This window comes from Apiospora kogelbergensis (genome assembly GCF_038363985.1).
Source record: "Apiospora kogelbergensis strain CBS 113332 chromosome Unknown utg000002l_segment0_segment0, whole genome shotgun sequence".
In the NCBI taxonomy this organism is placed as follows: domain Eukaryota; kingdom Fungi; phylum Ascomycota; class Sordariomycetes; order Amphisphaeriales; family Apiosporaceae; genus Apiospora; species Apiospora kogelbergensis.
Window position 1 is genome coordinate 2,242,324 of NW_027117419.1, and position 19,592 is coordinate 2,261,915.

At 51.9% G+C, this 19,592-nt stretch overlaps 3 protein-coding genes across 3 annotated transcripts; 2 read left to right on the top strand and 1 right to left on the bottom strand.

Annotated features, from left to right (window-relative positions):
- Positions 1-7,592: 7,592 nt before the first annotated feature.
- PG998_003595 (respiratory supercomplex factor 1- mitochondrial) lies at positions 7,593-10,601 on the top strand (the record flags this gene model as incomplete). Its single annotated transcript, XM_066870413.1, has 3 exons — positions 7,593-7,839; positions 7,916-8,314; positions 8,377-10,601. 3 exons carry the CDS (start codon positions 7,593-7,595, stop codon positions 10,599-10,601), a joined length of 2,871 nt encoding a protein of 956 aa, XP_066734163.1.
- A 2,014-nt stretch (positions 10,602-12,615) lies between these two features.
- PG998_003596 (uncharacterized protein) lies at positions 12,616-12,861 on the bottom strand (the record flags this gene model as incomplete). Its single annotated transcript, XM_066870414.1, has 1 exon — positions 12,616-12,861. The coding sequence occupies one exon, from the start codon at positions 12,859-12,861 to the stop codon at positions 12,616-12,618; it is 246 nt and encodes an 81-aa protein (XP_066734164.1).
- Positions 12,862-14,515: 1,654 nt separating this feature from the next.
- PG998_003597 (uncharacterized protein) lies at positions 14,516-15,814 on the top strand (the record flags this gene model as incomplete). Its single annotated transcript, XM_066870415.1, has 1 exon — positions 14,516-15,814. One exon carries the CDS (start codon positions 14,516-14,518, stop codon positions 15,812-15,814), a length of 1,299 nt encoding a protein of 432 aa, XP_066734165.1.
- Between the last annotated feature and the right edge of the window lie 3,778 nt (positions 15,815-19,592).

Genomic DNA, 19,592 nt, shown 5'->3' on the forward strand with positions numbered 1-19,592 from the left:
CTGCCTCAGTTTTTGTTCCCTTCCCTTGCAAATCAGTCCATGCATCGTGGTCTCGCTGTTGGAAGACGCAACCCGGGACAAGCACCTCTCTTGTCGGCATGTAGTCCGAAAAGCCAACTTCTGAGAGCTAGCGCGACAAGACCTGACACTCCAAAGCGTTGTTTCTTCTATGCGTCATGGCAGCAGGAACAGAAGGACAGGTAAACGGCAGCCGGGAGATAGGCGCTGTAATCGGTAATTACAGTAGATAGAAACATAGAGAGATGGGCTTCACAAGTTCACAGCAATATATTTGCGCCGTACATGAAAGTAGAGATCAAGATAGAGAGTGCACTGATAATCGTCCAATGCGAACACTGTCAAGCTCTGTGACGTACTAATTCCCAATTGGCTTTCGAAGTTGCAAACTGCTTCTGGCCCCCAACTCTCGTAAGCTGCTCAGGCCGTAAGCCAGATGCGGAAAGTCCAAGAGGTCGAATGGTCTGGGGAAGTGCGCCAAAAGGAAAAAAAAAAAACACGAACCAGTATCTTCTTGCGGACAACAGTCAAGATATCTCGAGGGTTACCTAGCGCGTTGCATTGCAGCATCGCGCGCTCAAACGACTACACACAACACATGGAAGACGGCTAGAAGTATAATCCATGTTGGCCGCAAGGAGATACGACTTTGGGCAAATGCAACTATGCATCGAGGGTTGTTAGTGAGTAGTTCCGGAACAGTGTCGCGCTGCGGTCTCGCGGTGCAGACAGCCCGCTAGTTCACGTTTCGATCGGGGCAAGCTCGGCGTGCATTGATATTTGATGGATGTACTCTACCAGGGTGAGGCGCGAGACGTGCTGCCCCGAAGAAGGAAAGCGACACCGAACTAGTCTGGAGATCTAGTCCCAAGGAGGCATCATTATCAAACGGTCCCTGGCGTCTGCCTGTATGTACATGCTGCAAGTATCCTCTCCCGTGCATGGGATAATGTTTAATACGTGCAATAAATGACGTTAGGCGATTGTCATCCAGCACCCCTCGTCATCGCTAATCTGGGAGTTGGCACTTCTAAACAGCCATTGTACCCCAGGTCGTCAGGAGGCGCCCCGTCATGGTGCCCTCAAGCCGTGTCCAACAATCTTGATCGGTCTCCCGGGATGGTCGGACATGCTCAACACTGATGATGGCCAAATGCGACATTTCCTCGAGAATACTTATAGCATTCATTACGCGATAATTGGCAAATGCAGCAAGGCGGCTGGCTAGGCTACAGGAAACCATCTGTCCTAGCAGCAGTCTAATTATTCAGGCAGGGCCCTAGGGCCCCTAATCTGCTGGCCTAGGGCTCTCGCACTACTGACTGCAGGTCACTGCACTACACATCAAGCTACTTCCATCAGGTACACACTGTACAGAAATTCGCATTCCATCGCGTTGTAAATAAATCGTCTCCCAGTACACGTATGTGGCAGTATGCCCAAAATGAGGTTAGCCTTGGCTTCTGCGGAGATACCCCGGCAGTATTGCCTTGCTGCCAGTCTGCCATCGGGAAACCTGAGCCGTTGATAGAGGGGTGGGAATGTCTTGTTGCGTTGCGAGCAGCGTGCATTACAGGAATCATCGAGCAGCTTATCCGATGGGCGTAATGCCGACAGAAACTGCTTGCGTTCGCATTGGAGATGAAGGGGAAGACACCAAAACACCATCGTCAGATGGCGTTCTACACTTGAGCTTGGCGCCTGCAGTCTGATGGGCCATGTGGGATGTGGAGTGCGTTCGTGGCTACGTCGAGGGTCCTGAAGGCTAAAATCTGTTTCTGAGGGTGTACAGACCCATCTTGAAGAACACCCGTCGAAGGAATGGAGAATGGGTACTGTTCGCTTACCGCGCCGTAGGTTACACAAGCTGGGTATCCTAGCCTCTCCCTCTGAGCTATCTCTCCCCAACTCTCGCTGCTGGCGGCCAGCCTCACCCGGCAACCCAGCAGCCAGTCACTCTAATCACTATCAATCAGGGCAGGGGCTAAGGGAATCCTGAGATCTTTTGTACCCGACTGGAGCATTCAGCGGTCCACTTGTTATGTCGTACAGCACTTCAAGCCCATCCAGGACTGCGGGTGGCTGGTGGTGGTTTGTGCAAAAGATGGGCCATGCCATGCCAGGCCTTGCTGGTGAAACTGTATGTACAAAACACAATCCCACGGCGCCTGCTCAGTCAGCATCTTCTTTGGCGGCTCAAGGGTGAGGGTCCGGGACGGGATGAAATGAGGCCCCACGACACCTTTCCTCAGAAGACACCAGAACAGAAAACACCGATTGATACTGACTGGTAACAATTGACGATGCAAGTCAAGTATGCCCTCCCCACATCCATTGGATTGGGCAACCAATGCGCGGGATCAGTATACTAGGACACCCTTCAGCAGCAAGTATACATATACTGCCAGGGGGGAATCCCCCATAGAACCTCCTGATGAACGGAAGATTTCTACCCCTTCAATTAGATCCGTCAAGAGCAAATTACCGACGAGTAACATTGCAAGGCGTGAGTGAATGGAAGGTGCCGGTTTCCCATACTCGTCTCACACTGTTTGCTCCCTGGGCGCTCAAGGCGGTGACCAGGTTGGCTAGCACTTTACCTAGGATGTGTGTTTTGGGGCTGTTTCGCGTGACTCGTAAGCTCCTAGTTTAATCACCATCGTGGGATTACATGAATCAGAGCACTACCAGTACTCGACATTTTGCCATACATGTGTATTCGTTGATTCTTTGCCGGAATCCCGGACCCATGACCGTCGTCTGCTGGCTGAAAGATGGCAGGGTGGTCGACTATGCAGTTACTTGAGGCACCAATAAGCTTGGCCATGCGCAGAGAGGCGAGCAGAGGCGAGGCAGAATCGCGAATGGAAAGAGTAATGCCAAGAGCGCTTAGCAAGCAACAACGCCTTGCAGTACAGTACTGTAGTATTCTGTTGCGTGGCGACGCCGAGAAATCTCCTTTTTGGGTGATCGGTCTCTTGAGGGCATGATTGGCTGGTGTTTGTAACAAATTTTTTCTCTTCCAATGCTCGGTTCCCCCCCTCTTCTCCTTCACGTGTTCATTCGTGATAGTCTTGGGTGACTCGGAATTATAGGCGCTTTAGATTCATCCATCAACCGGTTGACACCCCATGGCTTCTCTGTGCCTTCATCACACGAGACACTTTGTCTGACGATACGGTGTCGGCCTTATCATTGATCGTGTGCGCAAACACGCGCGCTGAAAGCAATGCTTCTGACCGAACAGGGGTTCTGAGTTACTACCATAGACATTAGGTAATTCGTCGGAGCACAAAATCACCATTCTGCCTCTGTTCCGCGGTGTATGCTTCGCCATGACATCATGACATCATCCCAAAGTGTTACATTGTCCTTATCCCCTGGACCTGACCAGGGAACGATTCACCGCCATGTTCGAATGGGGAGGCAGGCGGACAGGAGGTTGCAGCATTGACCGCAAGGGGTGCATCCCAATTGACAAGACAGGTAGGTAGGTGTCTGAGGGCCGAAATGCCGAAGCTCAATCTTATGCCACGGCGCCCAACCGAGCAATTGTCTGTTCTGAACTCTTCGAGCCAAAACAACAAGGCCTGACCCCACCATCCCCCGAGGCGCACATCCGCATCAACCGCGCATCGGCGGTTTTCAGGACATAAAACTGGAGTCATCGCGGCAGCGCCCTGAGGCGATGGGTTTGTTGCGGCGCCGGATCTTGGGGAGCCTGGATGTTTGTTGTCTGGCCTTCTTACACCTGTGCACCGAGTAGTCGCACGCAATTGATATGTACAGCCAACCACATCCATACGTCGCGGCCTGTTTGTTGCGCCCGTCTACAATTACATACATACTTACTCAGATTACTCCTAATCCTATCCTGATTTCCCAAGCCCGCCTAACGAACATCCTCGACCGGCCTGGAAGCCAAATCCGATCCCTGCAAATTGCATATGAGACAGTCGCTACCCGGCGAACCAGATGGCACTTTGAATAGCACACTCTCTGACGATCCCCAGCATAAGCCTGGTATGGGAATCGTAAGAAACTTGTCTTGTTCTCTTGCTTTTCCGTCCGACCGCGGGCATGCCTCAATTTTCACTTGATGGCTTACGTACGGCAGAGCTCCTGAATCGGACGAGGACCGAAGCCGCCAATTGGCTCGTCATTAATCGATTGTGATATTAATTTCTTTGCGTCATGTCATATCCTGCTCTATCACCCTTTTCTGGTCGTAATTGCCTCAGCGAAGAGTAAAGATATCATCAAGTGACTTACCGAGCATGATGCACTTGGGCCCTCTGCCGAGCAGTTGCTTCCTAGTTTGCAATATATGCTGGATGCTTTCTCAGTCAGCAGACTGACTGCATAGTAGCCAATCGAATGGGGCAACAGCGACGAACTCATCTTTCCATGTGTAGTGAGAATCGCCGGGACAGCTTAAGGCGGCAAGTTGATGTCGGCTCTTGGCATTGCCGTGTTGTTTTGACCCCAATAACGTGCTATAAAACAAACATATGCTACGATACCTGACGATACGAGTAACACCCACTGCTACGCTCTATTCCCCAGCATGCCTAGAAACTTGGAGGCGCAAGTCGACTTTCTACTTGTATTTGCTAGATATCAACCTAGAGGCCCAGACACAAGGATCAATACTGGCAGCTTACAGCGGTAACGCTGCATCGCAAAGTACTGCGCCCATCCGTGATGCATAGAACGTAGGAACTGGTCATCTAAGCGCTGATTGGACACAGGGATGCATGAATTGGGTTGCGCAGGCAGAATGCGTAGGACCGTAGGCCAACGCCCGACTGAGCAAAGCCAGAGAGACTACTGTTATTAATCAATGCTAGGCCGCCCAGTCCATGTACGTAGACACAAATAGGATAGGCCGGTTTGGCTGATCCCCTTCACCCGACAATGCGACAGTGAATAGATGAGTTGCAAAAGGTACCTTTATCGGGCTCACGAACCCATCGAATACACCGCCAAGTCAAGTACCCAACTATATCCGACAAGATGCCTGGGCTGAGAAAGGGGACCGTGGCCGGAAAAGAGCATATCCCCCATGAAACGGAACAACTCGTCCACAAGTTGCTAATAATATATGTCTTGCTTCTGTGGTTTTTCTCCATGTACCTACTCACAGATAGATAATACCGAACCGACTTCTATTTACATACTGAACTTTTTTCTACTCAATCGTTTCGAATCTCCCTCTTTACCTGTTGCCTGTGTCTCTTGTCCTTGCGCCTTCGTCCTCCCCCTCCCCCCACCCAGCGCACAGTATGTATTGAGCAAGTCGGAAGCAGAATGGAAGCCTCAAGATACACCGGCTCTCCGTGTCAAACATAGCGGTTTCATGGACTCTAGAATAGATCCCTGAATGAACCGAGGCACAGGCGGTGGGCTGGCTGGCTGGCTGGCTAGCTGGGAAGCAAAGATCGATTCCTAGCACCAGCATTACCTGTCTGAAGCGCGACTGGCGTATCGGCGGCTCCTTTGTGGAGCAACACGGTTCTATTGTGAACAACAAGTACCCCCTCCCCCCACCCCTGTTGGCGTGCATTGCTCCATACCAACAAGCGGCCCTCTCACAGTCTCTCATCCCCCTTGGAACTCCTCCTAGTACTACGGTAGAGTAGTCTGCCAGTATCTGCGTGTCAAGTGTGCGTGGTTCAGTTTGGCTGGACTCATCAACAGCATTGGAACACATCACCTCCAATCGAGTCCATCCAAGCAAGCATGGATGGTTGTAAAGCACAACTAGCTAGCTGGAGACCAGACCCCTTCACCTCCCGTCCATCTTGGGCCCAGTTTGCAGGTTGCTGCTGTACCTGTACTTGCTATAGGACCACTGGTGGAGAGCCCCCTCGTTCGTGGCCATAGGTGTAGGTAGGTGTAGGCGCAGGTGAGGATAATGTACCTTATGTAAGAGCATGTATCAATGTGTAGGTTAAGCAGATGCGGATATACCTGACGTATGTATACGGTAGAGCCAATTCACACTGTCTTACCAATCTTCAGAAAATCCTGACGACCCCGTCTCATCATTTATCGTCTCCACTCCTTCCTGAGGGTGCAGGTGCGCAGTACCAAATCTGCAGCCACTGGAATTGCAACCACACGGCCGATCAACGGTTCTTTGGACGGCACTCGTCGAGACGGCCCACTCAAAAAGACCAAGGTACTGAAGGTACCTGAACCTGCCACCCTTGCCTGCTTGTCTGCCATCCGCCCGCCCCTGGCTTGTTTCCCGTTTTTTTATTTTTATTTTTTCTTTTCTTTTATCTTTTTATCTCGGTTCCCTCTCCCACCCAACAAGTCTCCTTCCCAGTTCTCACAAAAGTCCTGACTGATTACCTTGCTCTTGTCTTGCCTTTGCGACCCAGTGAGAACCAAACCCATCATTTGATCCTTTACATATACCCAGACCAACCGCGGTGGAGGGAAATTCTATACGAATCGTTCCATCCCAGAAAGCCCCAGAAAAACCAGGGAGGCGGCAAGACTGCGGAAATAGAACATAAAAATCGGCATCACCACGCAATAGCCCTCGAGGGACCCAATTCTCCACTTTACAAACAACTCTTCTTTTGGGACTCGCCTTGCCCGCCCACCCCCAATCCACTTGCTACTTACTACATACTGCATACCATACCCATTCCTCCCAACGTGCGTGCAGCAAGAAGTAGAAAGGCAGACCGACAGCAAGGACAGAAAAGACTGAGCGCAACAGCCAAGAAGCAGACCAGCATCCCCAGAGAGAGAAAGAGAGAGCAGCGCGCACCGATAGAGACAGGCAGACAGACACAGAGCACTCGCTCCCAATCTCTCATCCACTCCTCGCATCACTCTCACAATCAGCTGTCTTCGATCAGGCATTTTTTGTTCTGTGAGTATTTTATTTTTTTCGTTGTTCTCAATTTTTTCCCTCCTACCCTTTTCCCACTGCCACTACCGAGTTTGGACCTTGGAGCCTCACGAACTACCTTTTCATCCACCGAGCTCCATTTGGCCCCAATTCTACCCCAAAAACCACCGTTCCCCTCATCACCAGAATTTTTGTTTCCATCTCCTTGCCTGCCCACTTCACTCTAAACCTACACAACGCCGCGCCACCCACATTTGAAGCTTGCCCGAGAATTCGCGATAGCATCATATATCACTGGCGACAGCGTCACCACCACCCTCGTCCGGTATCAAGTGGAGGATTTCTTCGGGTTTTGATCCAAACACTGTCGACCTGTTTCGGTTGATCGCGTTCCGTCAAAGAAAAAAAAAGATCGAAAGTTCGGCAGGATTTGCGCGTCGTGGACGGGTATCCATCTTGTGTTCGCGACATCTCCACTCTCGACCATCCACGCGCTTGCTCTTGCATCGTTCGTGAAAGCCTCGCAGCACTCACATCTCGACTAGATATTTGTCGAGTCGAGAACGCGTCTTGGACTCGTTTCTTCAAGGGATTCCTTTCATTTCAAAATCGGGATTGTGAGGCGGATCTACCTTCGCTAGCCGAGCTCTGCTAATATTTTTGCTCTCACTTGTAGTATTCGGTAACGTCGCGTATCCGGGATATGGACGGCTCTCAATACCCTAATGTCATAGGCACATCGGGTTCTAGCTATCCATCACCTGCCGCCATCTCGCCTCATCAGCTTCAGAACGGCCAGTTGCACCAGCAGAACGGCCATTTGGCGCAGCACACTTTGCCACCTTTGCAGCCGCATACCAATCCTGCTATGCACTCGGTATACAACAGCCACCCTCATACTCCTCGAACTCCTGGCACCCCCAACCCCCCGACGCCCTCGAACAACATGAGTAACTACCCCCTCCTCAAAATGGCCCGCCTCGAGGCTATCCCCAGATGATGGGCGGCTATAATCCACCTCACCAGGGGTATGGAACTACCTCTTCCATGATGCCTCAGGCCTCAGTGGCTCAATCCCACCAGCAGGCTATTGCTCCGGCACCTGCGTCGCGCCCCCTGTCTTGCGCCCTATGCCCGCAGGTGGTGTCATGCCCCAGAGTGGTATCTCTTCGCCTTATGCCCAGAGCCCTCTGATGCCTCAGCAGTCGATTCTGCAGGATAGCGAGCAGCCTACTCACGTGGTTGGCTCCCAAGGCCGCCGTGGCATTCTGCCAAGTGCGCCTGGCCGACCAGCCGCTCCCACCGGCGCTGGTGCTTCCAAGAACACTGTCATCCCCCAGAAGGACGCAGATGGCAAGTTCCCATGCCCGCATTGCACTAAAACCTACCTGCATGCAAAGCATCTCAAGCGTCATCTTTTGCGCCGTAAGTACACAACCTGCCATGCCTTTGCGCGTGTGGAAGAAGGACGCTGACGTTATATCTAGACACCGGCGACCGCCCTTACATGTGCGTGTTGTGCCGTGATACGTTTTCCCGAAGTGATATCCTCAAGAGACACTTCCAAAAGTGTTCCATTAGACGAGGAAATCCTACAGGGGCGAGCCATTTGTCTCACCCCCAAGCTCATGTTAAAAAGCATGCTGCCGCTCAGCAAAAGGCTCAGGAAGGTGAAATGAACCAAATGAACGGCTTGAACAGCATGCAGGGAGACAACGTTGTCCACCCCTTTGGAATGGTCCAGATGCAAGACAACATGTCCAACATGCCCAATGACCAGAACCAGCTTTCGAGATCTAGCAGCATCAGCCGTATGGATGACCAGCAGAACCGCGACCGACGCAACATGACAAACAACGGGTCCGTCTATGGCAACGACGTTCAGGGAACCATGGCTTCCAACATCAACCCGCAGCTCGCTAGCTACAACATGCCTCAAGGCCAAAATGGCATGCCTATGTTCGGAGGATCCAACAATCCCCAAGGGCCCATTGATTGGGCCCTGTTCCAGCCTGGTGCGCAAGATACCTACGTCAATTCGTTCCCACCTCCTAATCTTGGACAGAATCAGATCGCAACCAAAACAGACCCTCATAACGGCGAAACCGAGAGAGCCGCCCCGAACGACCTCAACGACCGATCACTCTTCTTCTCCAACTGGGGGACCCCGCCTACTGTCAATGACCCTTACCAACATCTCTCTAATCAGATCCAAACCTTCTTCTACCCTCCTGGCACTGTCGTTACTTCCCAGACGGCCGGTGTAAACGCCTACTTCTCGCCAACAAACATAAAAGATTTCCTCGAAAAATATACTCACTTCCACGTCCATTTCTCGTTTCTCCACATCCCGACTTTCCGCATACTCGATGCTTACACAGGCCTTATTGCCGGCATGTGTTGTGTTGGGGCTTGCTATTCTGACCGTGTTACGCCTGCGCAGGTTCGAGACATGATGAACTTCGTCAAGGTTGCTCTTGAGCGAGACTCCGGCCTTTTCTCCGGCGGAGTCCAGTCCAATCCTACTCAAAACGAACAAGGCAATGACAAGTTACAGATAGAAAAGTTGCAGGCTCTTACCCTCTTGATCGCTCTTTTGGTTTGGAACGGCACACCAATCCAGCGAGAAAGCGCAAGGCATCTGTTCCCTCAAGTTGCTGACATCGCGCGGCGGTACGACCTGCTACGTGTATCGTCTAGTTCTTATCTCTACAGCGTTCTTCATCAGCCTCACATGACCCTGCACAGCATTCGCCCCGAAGATTTTGACTGGAACGTCTGGACCGAGCAAGAGCGCCGAATCCGTTTGATGCATTTAATTTACTTGTCTGATGTGTCTCACGGTCTGTATTTTAACAGCCCTCCTCAATTTGACTATTCGGAAATGCATATTCCCCTTCCGGCTGATGACGCTGCCTGGGAGGGTCAAACGGCAACGGAGTGTGCTGAAGCTCTCCACTTATACGGATCCGACGCGGTCAAGATCCGGAACCCCGATGGCTCACAGCGAAGTAAACAACCTGAGCTTGACCTTGCCGTCAAGGCTTTGTTCCACGAGTCGTATCAAATTCACCCCGGAAGCACAAACCTGTACGGAAAGTTCATCCTCATACACGCTCTGTTGTCTCAAATACGTCGCGCGCAAGTGGATGGCAGCTTGGCTGCCCTCAACGGAGTATCGACGCCACTGTCCCAGAACGACTGGGTCATGAAGCCAGGTTCGGCACCACCTAGTGCTACTGGTAGTGCCAACAACAGCGGAAGAGCTACTCCAGTTTCTGGTCTGAACCAGGGGATCTCACCAGGGGCGTACAAAACGCTCTCTACTGCGTTGGAAAAGTTCAAGTCAAATTGGGATATGGACATGGCCATTCAGTTTCCACCATCTGTCCAAAGCCCTCGGCGCTACGGTTTCTGTCGCGACGGCATCCATTTCTTCTGGCTGGCGAAATGGATGGCGAAGAGTGGCAAGCATTCCGATCTTCAGATGGCCCCGGATCAGCGCATGGGACAAGTCATGCATCTGCTCAAGTCAGTAAAGAGCTGGGTGATGTCAGATGGAGCTTCTCGCCGTGAAGAACTGGGTTCTGTGGGCGATATCGATCTTGACTACGGCGTTCACGATCTCACCCTCAATATGGCCGATCTTTTCAGACCACTACCCCAGGTGGTGGGCTCGCCCAATATCCAATCTGTCAAGACTGAGATCTGAACACGATCTCTACTATCCCTTGAGTTTCGATGGCGGATTCTTCAGCATTCGGCGGCGTTTTTCATTTTCCTCATGTTTTGGACGGCTTTCTCATTTTTGGAACTATGTTCTAATCCTTTAACTTGCATCGGAACGGCATGACGGCGGCATCTTTGCTTTGCATTTTCCCAGGCGTGGTTGCGAAAGATAGACAGGCTTTGTTTGACTTCTGCATTAGACTCGACACATAGAAGGGAGTAGGGGGTATTGCGGTTCTGTCCCTTGATCAAGGGATGTTTATGAAGGTTGACGGTTTATGTTGTTGACGGAAAGGTGGCTCCTTGGAATTCATTGCGATTGAACTGACGAAAAAGAGCTTGTGTCGAGGGCGTTTATTCCTTATTATCACGTGTGTATTCAACGTTACTTGTTTAGAAGATGGCTAGAAACCAGAAATCCATACGTGTTTAACCAACGATTGCCACTTCGCCTATTGGCGCTTTTCGGCTATATCCAACAATGCAAGACTTGCCTCTGGCATAGATAATGAAACCTTTTCTCAGATCCATAACATCGCGCTGGCGCCGCAGCTAAGTTGATAGGTTTCGCACCTAGAATATTTAACAGAAGTGCGGGAGAACTCTTCCAGTATCCCCTTGGCCCATCAATTGAGAAGACGATGCAGATGTGTTTATCCAAGTAAGAAGCACGGGAAGCGGTCGGCAGTTCACGGCCTGCAGCTCAAAGAGCATGCTTGGACCCGTGCCAACATTCTATTAGTGTGTCCAGCTGCGCATGACACGATACATGAGAGGCTGGCGTTATAAATTGTGTCCTGTTCCAGACATGAAGCCTATTTTAACTTCTCTTTTAGGTCGCCCATCGTAATTCAGAAAGAACGTGCGAATCTGACAACGCGAGAGCAAGGCTAGGAGCGCCATGCTGACATGATGGGTTTCATCCGGATAATATGTATCTGTGTCGGACCAAAGAGATCGACCGGCACGATGAACACCATGTTCAAGCACACACACATTGGCTTATCACCTGCTTTTATTCCGTTTCCCTCTTCTCTCTCTACATACAAATAACGGCAGGTGAACCCTGCAATCTCGGCGCGTAGCACCGGGGGGAGACGAAAAGGGCCTCACGCGTACAGCTCACAGTCAGCACCAACTTGGCCATCTGCGTATGGTCCGGGTTGCCGGTCATGCAAGCCATCGTGCGAGTCTAATTCGTACGTATTCTTGGGCAACCGTGCCACATGATGCTACTGCCATCAGTTGATCAGTCGATTAGTTCTGCCGTGACGGCGGGTAGCAGCTGCTGCGTGTTGTCGGAAAGAGCCAGGCCTGGCCTGGCTCTGCGAGTTGCGCGGTATCATTACTTCTGCAAACCGAACAATCGTCTGCGGCTGACCGCACGAAATGGGAAAGGTGGCACTTGCTGTCGAGGACAGCTAAGAAACAGGCGCGCGATGGCTAAGCGAAACAGTAGTACTATTACTCAAGACGATGCAAGCCGTCCGACCCCGCGGCAGTGATCCACGACGAATGCAAGCGAGAGGGAAGGGCGGAACCCAGGGCGATGTGTAGAGCTTCCTTCCACCCATCGCCTTATCGGAGATGGGAGAGAGATCTCTCTTCCAGGCGTTGTTCGGCAACTCTGCTGGCAGGCCGAGTTGTCGTTGGTTGGACAAGCTCTGGGTTGGGGATGCAACATCGTTCCACAGCACCTGCAATGTGTGGATGACAGAGGCGACCAGCAAGCGATGGGCCGAAATTGACGAAGATCGATGGCCTGTCGGAGCCTGACAGTGGACTGGAGTTATATGCAATCAATCAAGGGGGCTTAATTGTCGATTTGTATATGGCGTGGGGCAGATGATTAATGAGGCTTCACCGCCTGCTGCAAACCCCCTTGGTGGTGGGTAGCAACGCACGAGGATAGAGCGAGAGAGAGGGTGAAAGAGAGGGTGAGAGATTGAGATTGAGAAATAGAGACGGCTGGCCCCTAGTTGCCCGTGGCACACGGCTCACCGATCTTTGGTGCTGTCGCCGGCGCTGTTGCTATTGCTGTTGTCTCTGTCCACTGTGACTATCCTCGGGGCCAATTGACTTAGACGAGCCTTTTCCTCCTCGCTGGCTTTGAAGCCGTACTTCTCCTCCGCGCGGTCGGACAACTGCAGGCCGACGACGCCCCAGGCCAACAGGCCAAGGCCTACACCCAGGCGCATGCGTGGGGACAGGTTGCGGAAGGATCTTTTGTTTTGCAGGTTCATGTCAGAAGTTTATAGCGAGATTCTAGAAGGAGTGGATGCGGCTTACTGCAAGACCGACATTTCGTTTCTTGTTTGCCCGCTCACCTTGCACGGAACAGTCTGGGTGGATAGGGTCGGGATTCTCGGTGAGGGTGAACGGGCGGGCAGCGTGAGATAAGCCGGCTGGGTTGGCTGGATTCTCGACGGGACGGAAGGGAGGGGATGTGATAGGCCCCTGCAGGACGAGACTAAGAACCGGGAGATGGATCAGATAGTCGGTGTGACTGTGACTGTTTGCTGTGACTGTGACTGAGGTTGGGTGAGTGAGTGAGGTCAGGTCTGTCTAGGGCTGTCTAGGTCTGCCTGGGTAAATGTCTGTCTCCCAGGATCTGGCGTTCAGGAATGGGCCCCATCAACAGCCAGAAGGATCAGGCGAATCACCACGTGGAGAAGAAGGATGGCTATATGCTTCTGTGCATGAATGAAGACAGGATACCTACATGGCTTATGGCTACTGGCAAGGCATACCTGCTACAGGCCCCTAGGCCCCTAAGCCCCTAGGCCCCTAGGCCCCTAGGTTAGTAGGCCAGGCAGGTGCTAGGCGGACCAGAAGGCGGCCGGCGGCCAGCGGCCCTGTTGCTACAGATCAGAGTGCCGTTAATGCAGGTCCCTTGCAACCCCTTCCCTTTTCCCTTTTCCCTCATGCCCTCCATCCCGCCTTTTGCCCTCCGTCCCCATAAACCCTCCATGGATGGCTGCCACGTCAAAGGGGAATAGAGCGCAGGAAAAGTGGAAAGGCAGAACAAACTACTTTCACATAGGCTTTATTCACTGGACCTTACTTACTATGCGATTGTACGAGGTACCCAACTTCGATTCCATGTCAACAGGCTTCCAAGCTTTTGCTTACCGCCTTCTTGGGGCTGCTCAACAACATGCATCCCCAGCTGGCGTAAGCTTCACTACATCCCGTCATTGCTACCAATTACCTACGTCCATGTAGACAAGTGCAAAACTTGTTCTTCCCAGGCGCCAGGGGGAGAGAGCACAAGAGAAGGGGGAAAACAAAAGAAAAGCCGAAAAGAACATCGCTATACCCTGGCCTACACACGCCTGGTCGACTATTTGATTTTAAACCGAAATATCCACATGGCATGGTAGATGTGTCTCACTCTCACCGACAGAACGAGAATACATGCTTTCTCAGCTTGTCAAGGCTATCGTATTGCGAAGAGGCTTGGTGCAGAAAAGCATGACTGTTTTCTAGTCTCTCCGCCACTTTGTCTCGCTTCCTTTTAAATAGACGGTCAACGTCCTCCCCATCACCCTCTCTGCCACCGAACCCGCTACTACTCTGACTGGCTTTCCTATTATACATACATACGCGCATAGACTGGTTCTTATTACTAGATTTCCTCGCTGTCGGCAGCAATTGTCTAATCGTGGAGGGGTTACAAGCGAAACATCGAAACGTCGAGACACACGCCTCAGGGCCCTTTTTTTCTTCTTTAATTCTTCCTTCGGCTTACATCTACCTGTCTATCAGTCTATCAGTCCATCGTCTCTACTTCTTCTCCGTCGTTGGTTGTAATTGCTATTTTTGGACTCCACCCCCTCCCCCCTCCCCTTTGGACGAAACAAAAGGGCGGCCACCTCATTTTAATTCCGAGACTCCATGGAAGCCCTACCGGTCGAGCTGCTGCGGCTCATCTACAGCTACTGCGATCCCCCCTCCACCAAAGTACTCCGCGAGGTCAACTCCACCCTGGCCAATGTCGGATACGAATACTTGCTGTCACCCAGCTTCACGTGCCTGAGCTATCGGAACGACATAGACCGCCTCCACAACATCGCCTTGCATCACCAGCTGAGGGGCAGCATCGAGACCGTCGTCATCAACCTTTCCGACTTGGATGATTATGATGCCAGGCACGCCGCCTATGGTCGCCACTTCCTTCAGCTCCCGGAGGACCGCTCCGATGTGCTCAGCGCCGCCTTTGTCGAGTTTGAAAAGATCAAACTCGGCCGCAAGTCGCTGGCCCAGTTCCACACGCGCCGCGACGATCTCAGGGAGGCCCTGTCATCCCTCCCCAACCTGAAGCACGTCGAGGTCACTTTCACTCAATGCCCGCTCGACAACCAAATCCTGCGCGAGGTGTATGAGGTGCCCGGCTGCAGGAGGATGAACCGGTCCGCCGCCTACCAAAACCTGGAAGCCATCATATTCGCTCTGCACAGCGTGCGGCTTTCATCTTTCAGCATCGACCGATTCCCCTTGGAGATCTTCAAGATCCCTGACCAGCGCAGGCACTGGTTCCTCCACGCACAGTCGTTCGCAAGCTTATCACGCCTTAATTTAACCATAGATCCCTCTGGCTTGCAGGGCCCGGCCGCTGCAGTGAAGGCGGTTAATGGCCTAGGATATCTGTTGCAGCTGCCCAAGAACCTGCAGCAACTCAAACTCGCTTTCCACCCTTACAACAGCTGGGATTCGAAATTCGTCCTCAATTTCCGCGAGATGTTGAATGGCTTCCGGTATAACCAGCTGACCGACCTGGCCCTCGAAGGTATCTCATGCGAGGAGGAGGATCTTCGAGATTTCTTGGTTCTGCATGCCGCTACCTTGACCCGTTTGCGACTCGGTGGACGTGGGCTGGCGAAACCCTTCTCGGCCTCGACTGGAGGAGTTCATCTGCACGAGGGAACTTTCAAGTCCCCTGTTCACCGCGCTGCGGGCCAAGATGTCAAAGCTGGAACGGATACATCTGGAAGGCATATTCGAATGCGAGCCCCCGGCTTCTCGTCTCATGAATCGTACAACTTTTACCCGCTGACGGACGAGTCTTGGGAGCCGCTGCCACGCCCAGGCTGGGTTCGCGCCTCGCGAAAGACGATCAGTTGTCAGCCGTTCGAAGAGTACATCCTCGTTGGGGGTGTATATCCCGGGACGCTTCTGGCCCAGCAGGACGACTGATGGAAGCCGGGTGGCCACGGCCAGGTGCTACGCATAGGTACCGCGAAGCCAGGGGAGATGGAGGAACGAGGTGGAGGGTCTCTTGGGTCGTCCAGCGTCGACACATAACTGCGAAGGGTCTGAATACACTTCGCCGAGGTGGAGTCTCGTTGGTAACGCGCACCTCCGAGCGGTGAAGACCAACAGGTACACGGCATCGCCGGGACACAGCCAACTCTCTATCATGGATCGTGTCGAGCGGAGTTATTTTTGTTTTTGACGCATAACCCTTCTCTGTCTTCCCTTTTCCTGTACAACTACGAACACCAAAGCATGGCATTTAGGCGTTATTTTCAATTTCCGGCAATTCCGCCTAGGATGGTTTGTGGCGCATCTTTCGGATTTTTTTATTTCTTATTTTTTGAACGAGGATGCATTTGCTCCTCAGTTTGCCCTATGGGTATTATTAGATAGGGTCCTGTTTTCACCCAGTTTGAGGCATGAGAATGAATGAACGAATCGCAAATTGACAACCATACCAGTGCCACTACTGATGATGAACCATGATTGCTGGCATGATTGACCCTCCCGCTGTCATATGAAGGGTCCTCGACTAATTGCCTCACGTGCCCCTCACTTTGTTCTATCTGCTTGTTGGGAGTTGTAGCTGACCAGTACATGATGAACACAGCATAAGCGAATAAACGTCGTGTCAAGCCGCATGAATGTCTGATGTCTATCCCATTAAGTTCATCGGCCACCCCCTAGTGTAAACCGCTAGACTTGACAGTCTGAGACATTGGCAAGATATATTGCTCTAAACAGTGGCCCGTTGTTTCTATCCGCATTTGCGGGGCCGAAGGCTAATTGGCACCTTTTTCAGTACTTGTACAAGTATCGCAAGTCGTCCAGAGTCGTCTTGCTGTTGTTGTAAAAGAAATCCCGACGGGGTGTATCGCCTAGAACAGGTTTGTGGGCCACGAGCCTCGGGAGCCTCGGGACCTCCGCTCTTTCTCTTCTTCTTCTTCTTGTTGTCGGTCATTGCCTATGCTGTCTTTTTCCCGTTTGAACCCCATCGTGCCCGTTTGCCCATGACGCTCGTGGCAGGCTATGACGATAGGCCAGGAGATGGCCGCGTAACCCACTACAAGAGTTGAACCTTGAGCTCCGTTGCTATACGTAAACTGAAAGTAACCCAGAACTTGGAATATGCGCGTTCAGCGTTGCACACCACGCTGATCAAATAATGGCCGGTGTTACATCCATATCCAGGTATCGTGAGGAAAAGGAACGAAACTAAAACAGACCAAGGGAAAGGAACGCGCATGATGATTAAGTAATTCGGAGTGGCTCAGACCCGGAGGCTTCTCTCAGCATCTCCACTCGAGCTGCTCGGTGGGTTCGTCGGCGCATCCTCTCGTGGCCTAACATGCTACTATACGTTTCCGGGATAGACCTTGCCGGCTTGTCGTGAAAACGAAAAAAAGTGTGCTGTCTTTTGTGTAGGTGTGTTAAGCTCCCGGAAAGCATACATAGTGCAGTGCGTGCTGCTCTCCGTAGGCCCCAAGACATGGGTGTCATCACTGGATGGACGGATGGACGGATGGGCGGATAAATCTTTGTATCTCGTTCCAGCAAGATTGCAGGCCGGAAGTTTGCCCAACCCATGGATCTAAGACGCGTTTCTGAACCACGTAGCACTGCTACCACAAACATGGAGCGTATTGCCATTGTCCCCGGAGCGGAACGTCGTATCACGATGTACCCCAACATGGTGCACCTCCAAATCTCCAAACTTTTAAACCGCTCAAGCGTTTAATGTTGTTGAATATGCAGCAAGAGCTTTGTGTGCAGCAAGAGCTTTGTGTGCAGCAAGAGCTTTGTGACGGAATACATACTTGCGTTTACATGGCTATACGGACATATCTAATATATTCGCTTGTTGTAAACTAGGTACCGGCATATACTACCGCTACTGTATAGTAGATCGCTCTTACAGATAAACAAGCTCGCATCCTACATCCTTCTTCTCCATCATGGAATGGGGGAGATCTTGCCAAGAATGCAGGATAGGGGAGCCCGGGGGGTACACCACATATTTACCAATTACCGAACAGTGACCGACCCTTTTCGATCCTCTGAATGCCCTCTCTCTTTTTCTTTTCTGCCTGTATTCGTACACGGACGAGGGGTAGAGTTGCTGTTATCAATATGTAGGGGGGAATGAGAGATCTGGAAGTGGCGACTACATGTGCGTGGTGTGTGGATTGGGGGGCCGGAGGGGTCAAAAGGAAGGAATGGCCAAACGGAACCATGCTCACCTGGTCAGGAGCCCCCCAAAAAACAAAAGCCAATAACCATAATGAGCTTGAGACACAAAGGGACGCCATCGCGTGTTATTCGAGATGAGCAAGTTCGAGTTGTCACACCACCTTTGATATGTGTAAATGTGAGGGAGATACCCCCGTACGCCTTGCCGTTCCAGCTTATTGGAATCGACATGGACATCGATGTCGACATGGCTTGACTCGACTAGCTCATCGGTTTTTTCTTCCAACATGGACAGATAGATAGAGATAGATGCAAGATGACCGAAAGCAACGGTTAGGCCTGTACCTACCGGTACGAGCCAACGAAACTCAGTAGCTAACAGTTCGTCTCAACAAAGTTTCGGCAAACTCTCTGATGGCGAGCTATTATCTCACATTCCCAACCCCTATCAATCAATTATCCATACGACCTGTCACTGTCTGCCTGCTATCTGAAACCGCTGTGCTGCCCAAGCTGCCGCTGCTCTTCTCTGCCGCATTCCCCGCATCGGATGCGGTTCGTTGCCGGTGCATGCTATTTGCGTAGGACCGGATAGGTAGGAATTGGGATTGATGAAGTTGGTGGCACATACAGACATGGTTGGAATTCCTGCACTTCCTAGACTCAAGTCGATTGCAGATGGCAGGGGGTGGGGGGAGGGCTGGAGGGAAGCTAGGTTTTGGCAGCCCATCTATTTCACACAGCGCGCGCCCCACCATCCCACCCCGTCGTGCATCCCTCGTTCCTGGGTCTAAAATTTTAATTCATCATGGCCGACTTGATTGGGCCAGGCACAACCACATCAACGAAACAAGAAATAAGGACCCCATCCATCGCCGTCCCCTTGTGCCTTGTGGATAGAGCGATGGAGTGCGAGCAGAAGTGCGAGTGCCCCTCCCCTGTTTGTCCGTGTCTAAGCCTACTGCTACTTGTACGATATAAACAATTGCACATTGCGGGCAGCATATTGCTTCTGCTGTACTTGCTTGTATGTAAGTCCTGTCCCCGGCCCCCCGTCCACGTCCCCGTGCCCTTGGATCTCTCTGCAGGCGAAGCCCGAGTGGGTGCTGCAATAAGGTACACGCATGTACGTAGAAGAGAACAAGACTAGACGAGACGAGACGAGACGAGACGAGACGAGACGAGAGAGAGAGAGAGACCCTTTTGATTATCATTAATCTTTCGCTGGGGGCTGGGCTAGGCTGGCTGGGTGTTGTGGCCGCTACGCTACGCTACGGCGATACCTAACGGGCAGAGCTTTTCCAAGTGGGAGCCCCCCCCGGCTAGCAAGCAGGCAGTCAGTCAGTCAGTCAAGTCATCTGAGTACCTCCGGCTGAGGTATCGACGTTAAAAAAGAAAACTTGCTGCTGGGACTTGGTCCTCCTCCATCGAACGTTCAATACGGCAATGCCACATGCAATACATACATACACACATACACGCACGCATCGGCTTCCTTGCTGCTTGCAGCTGCAGCCTTTCCATCTTT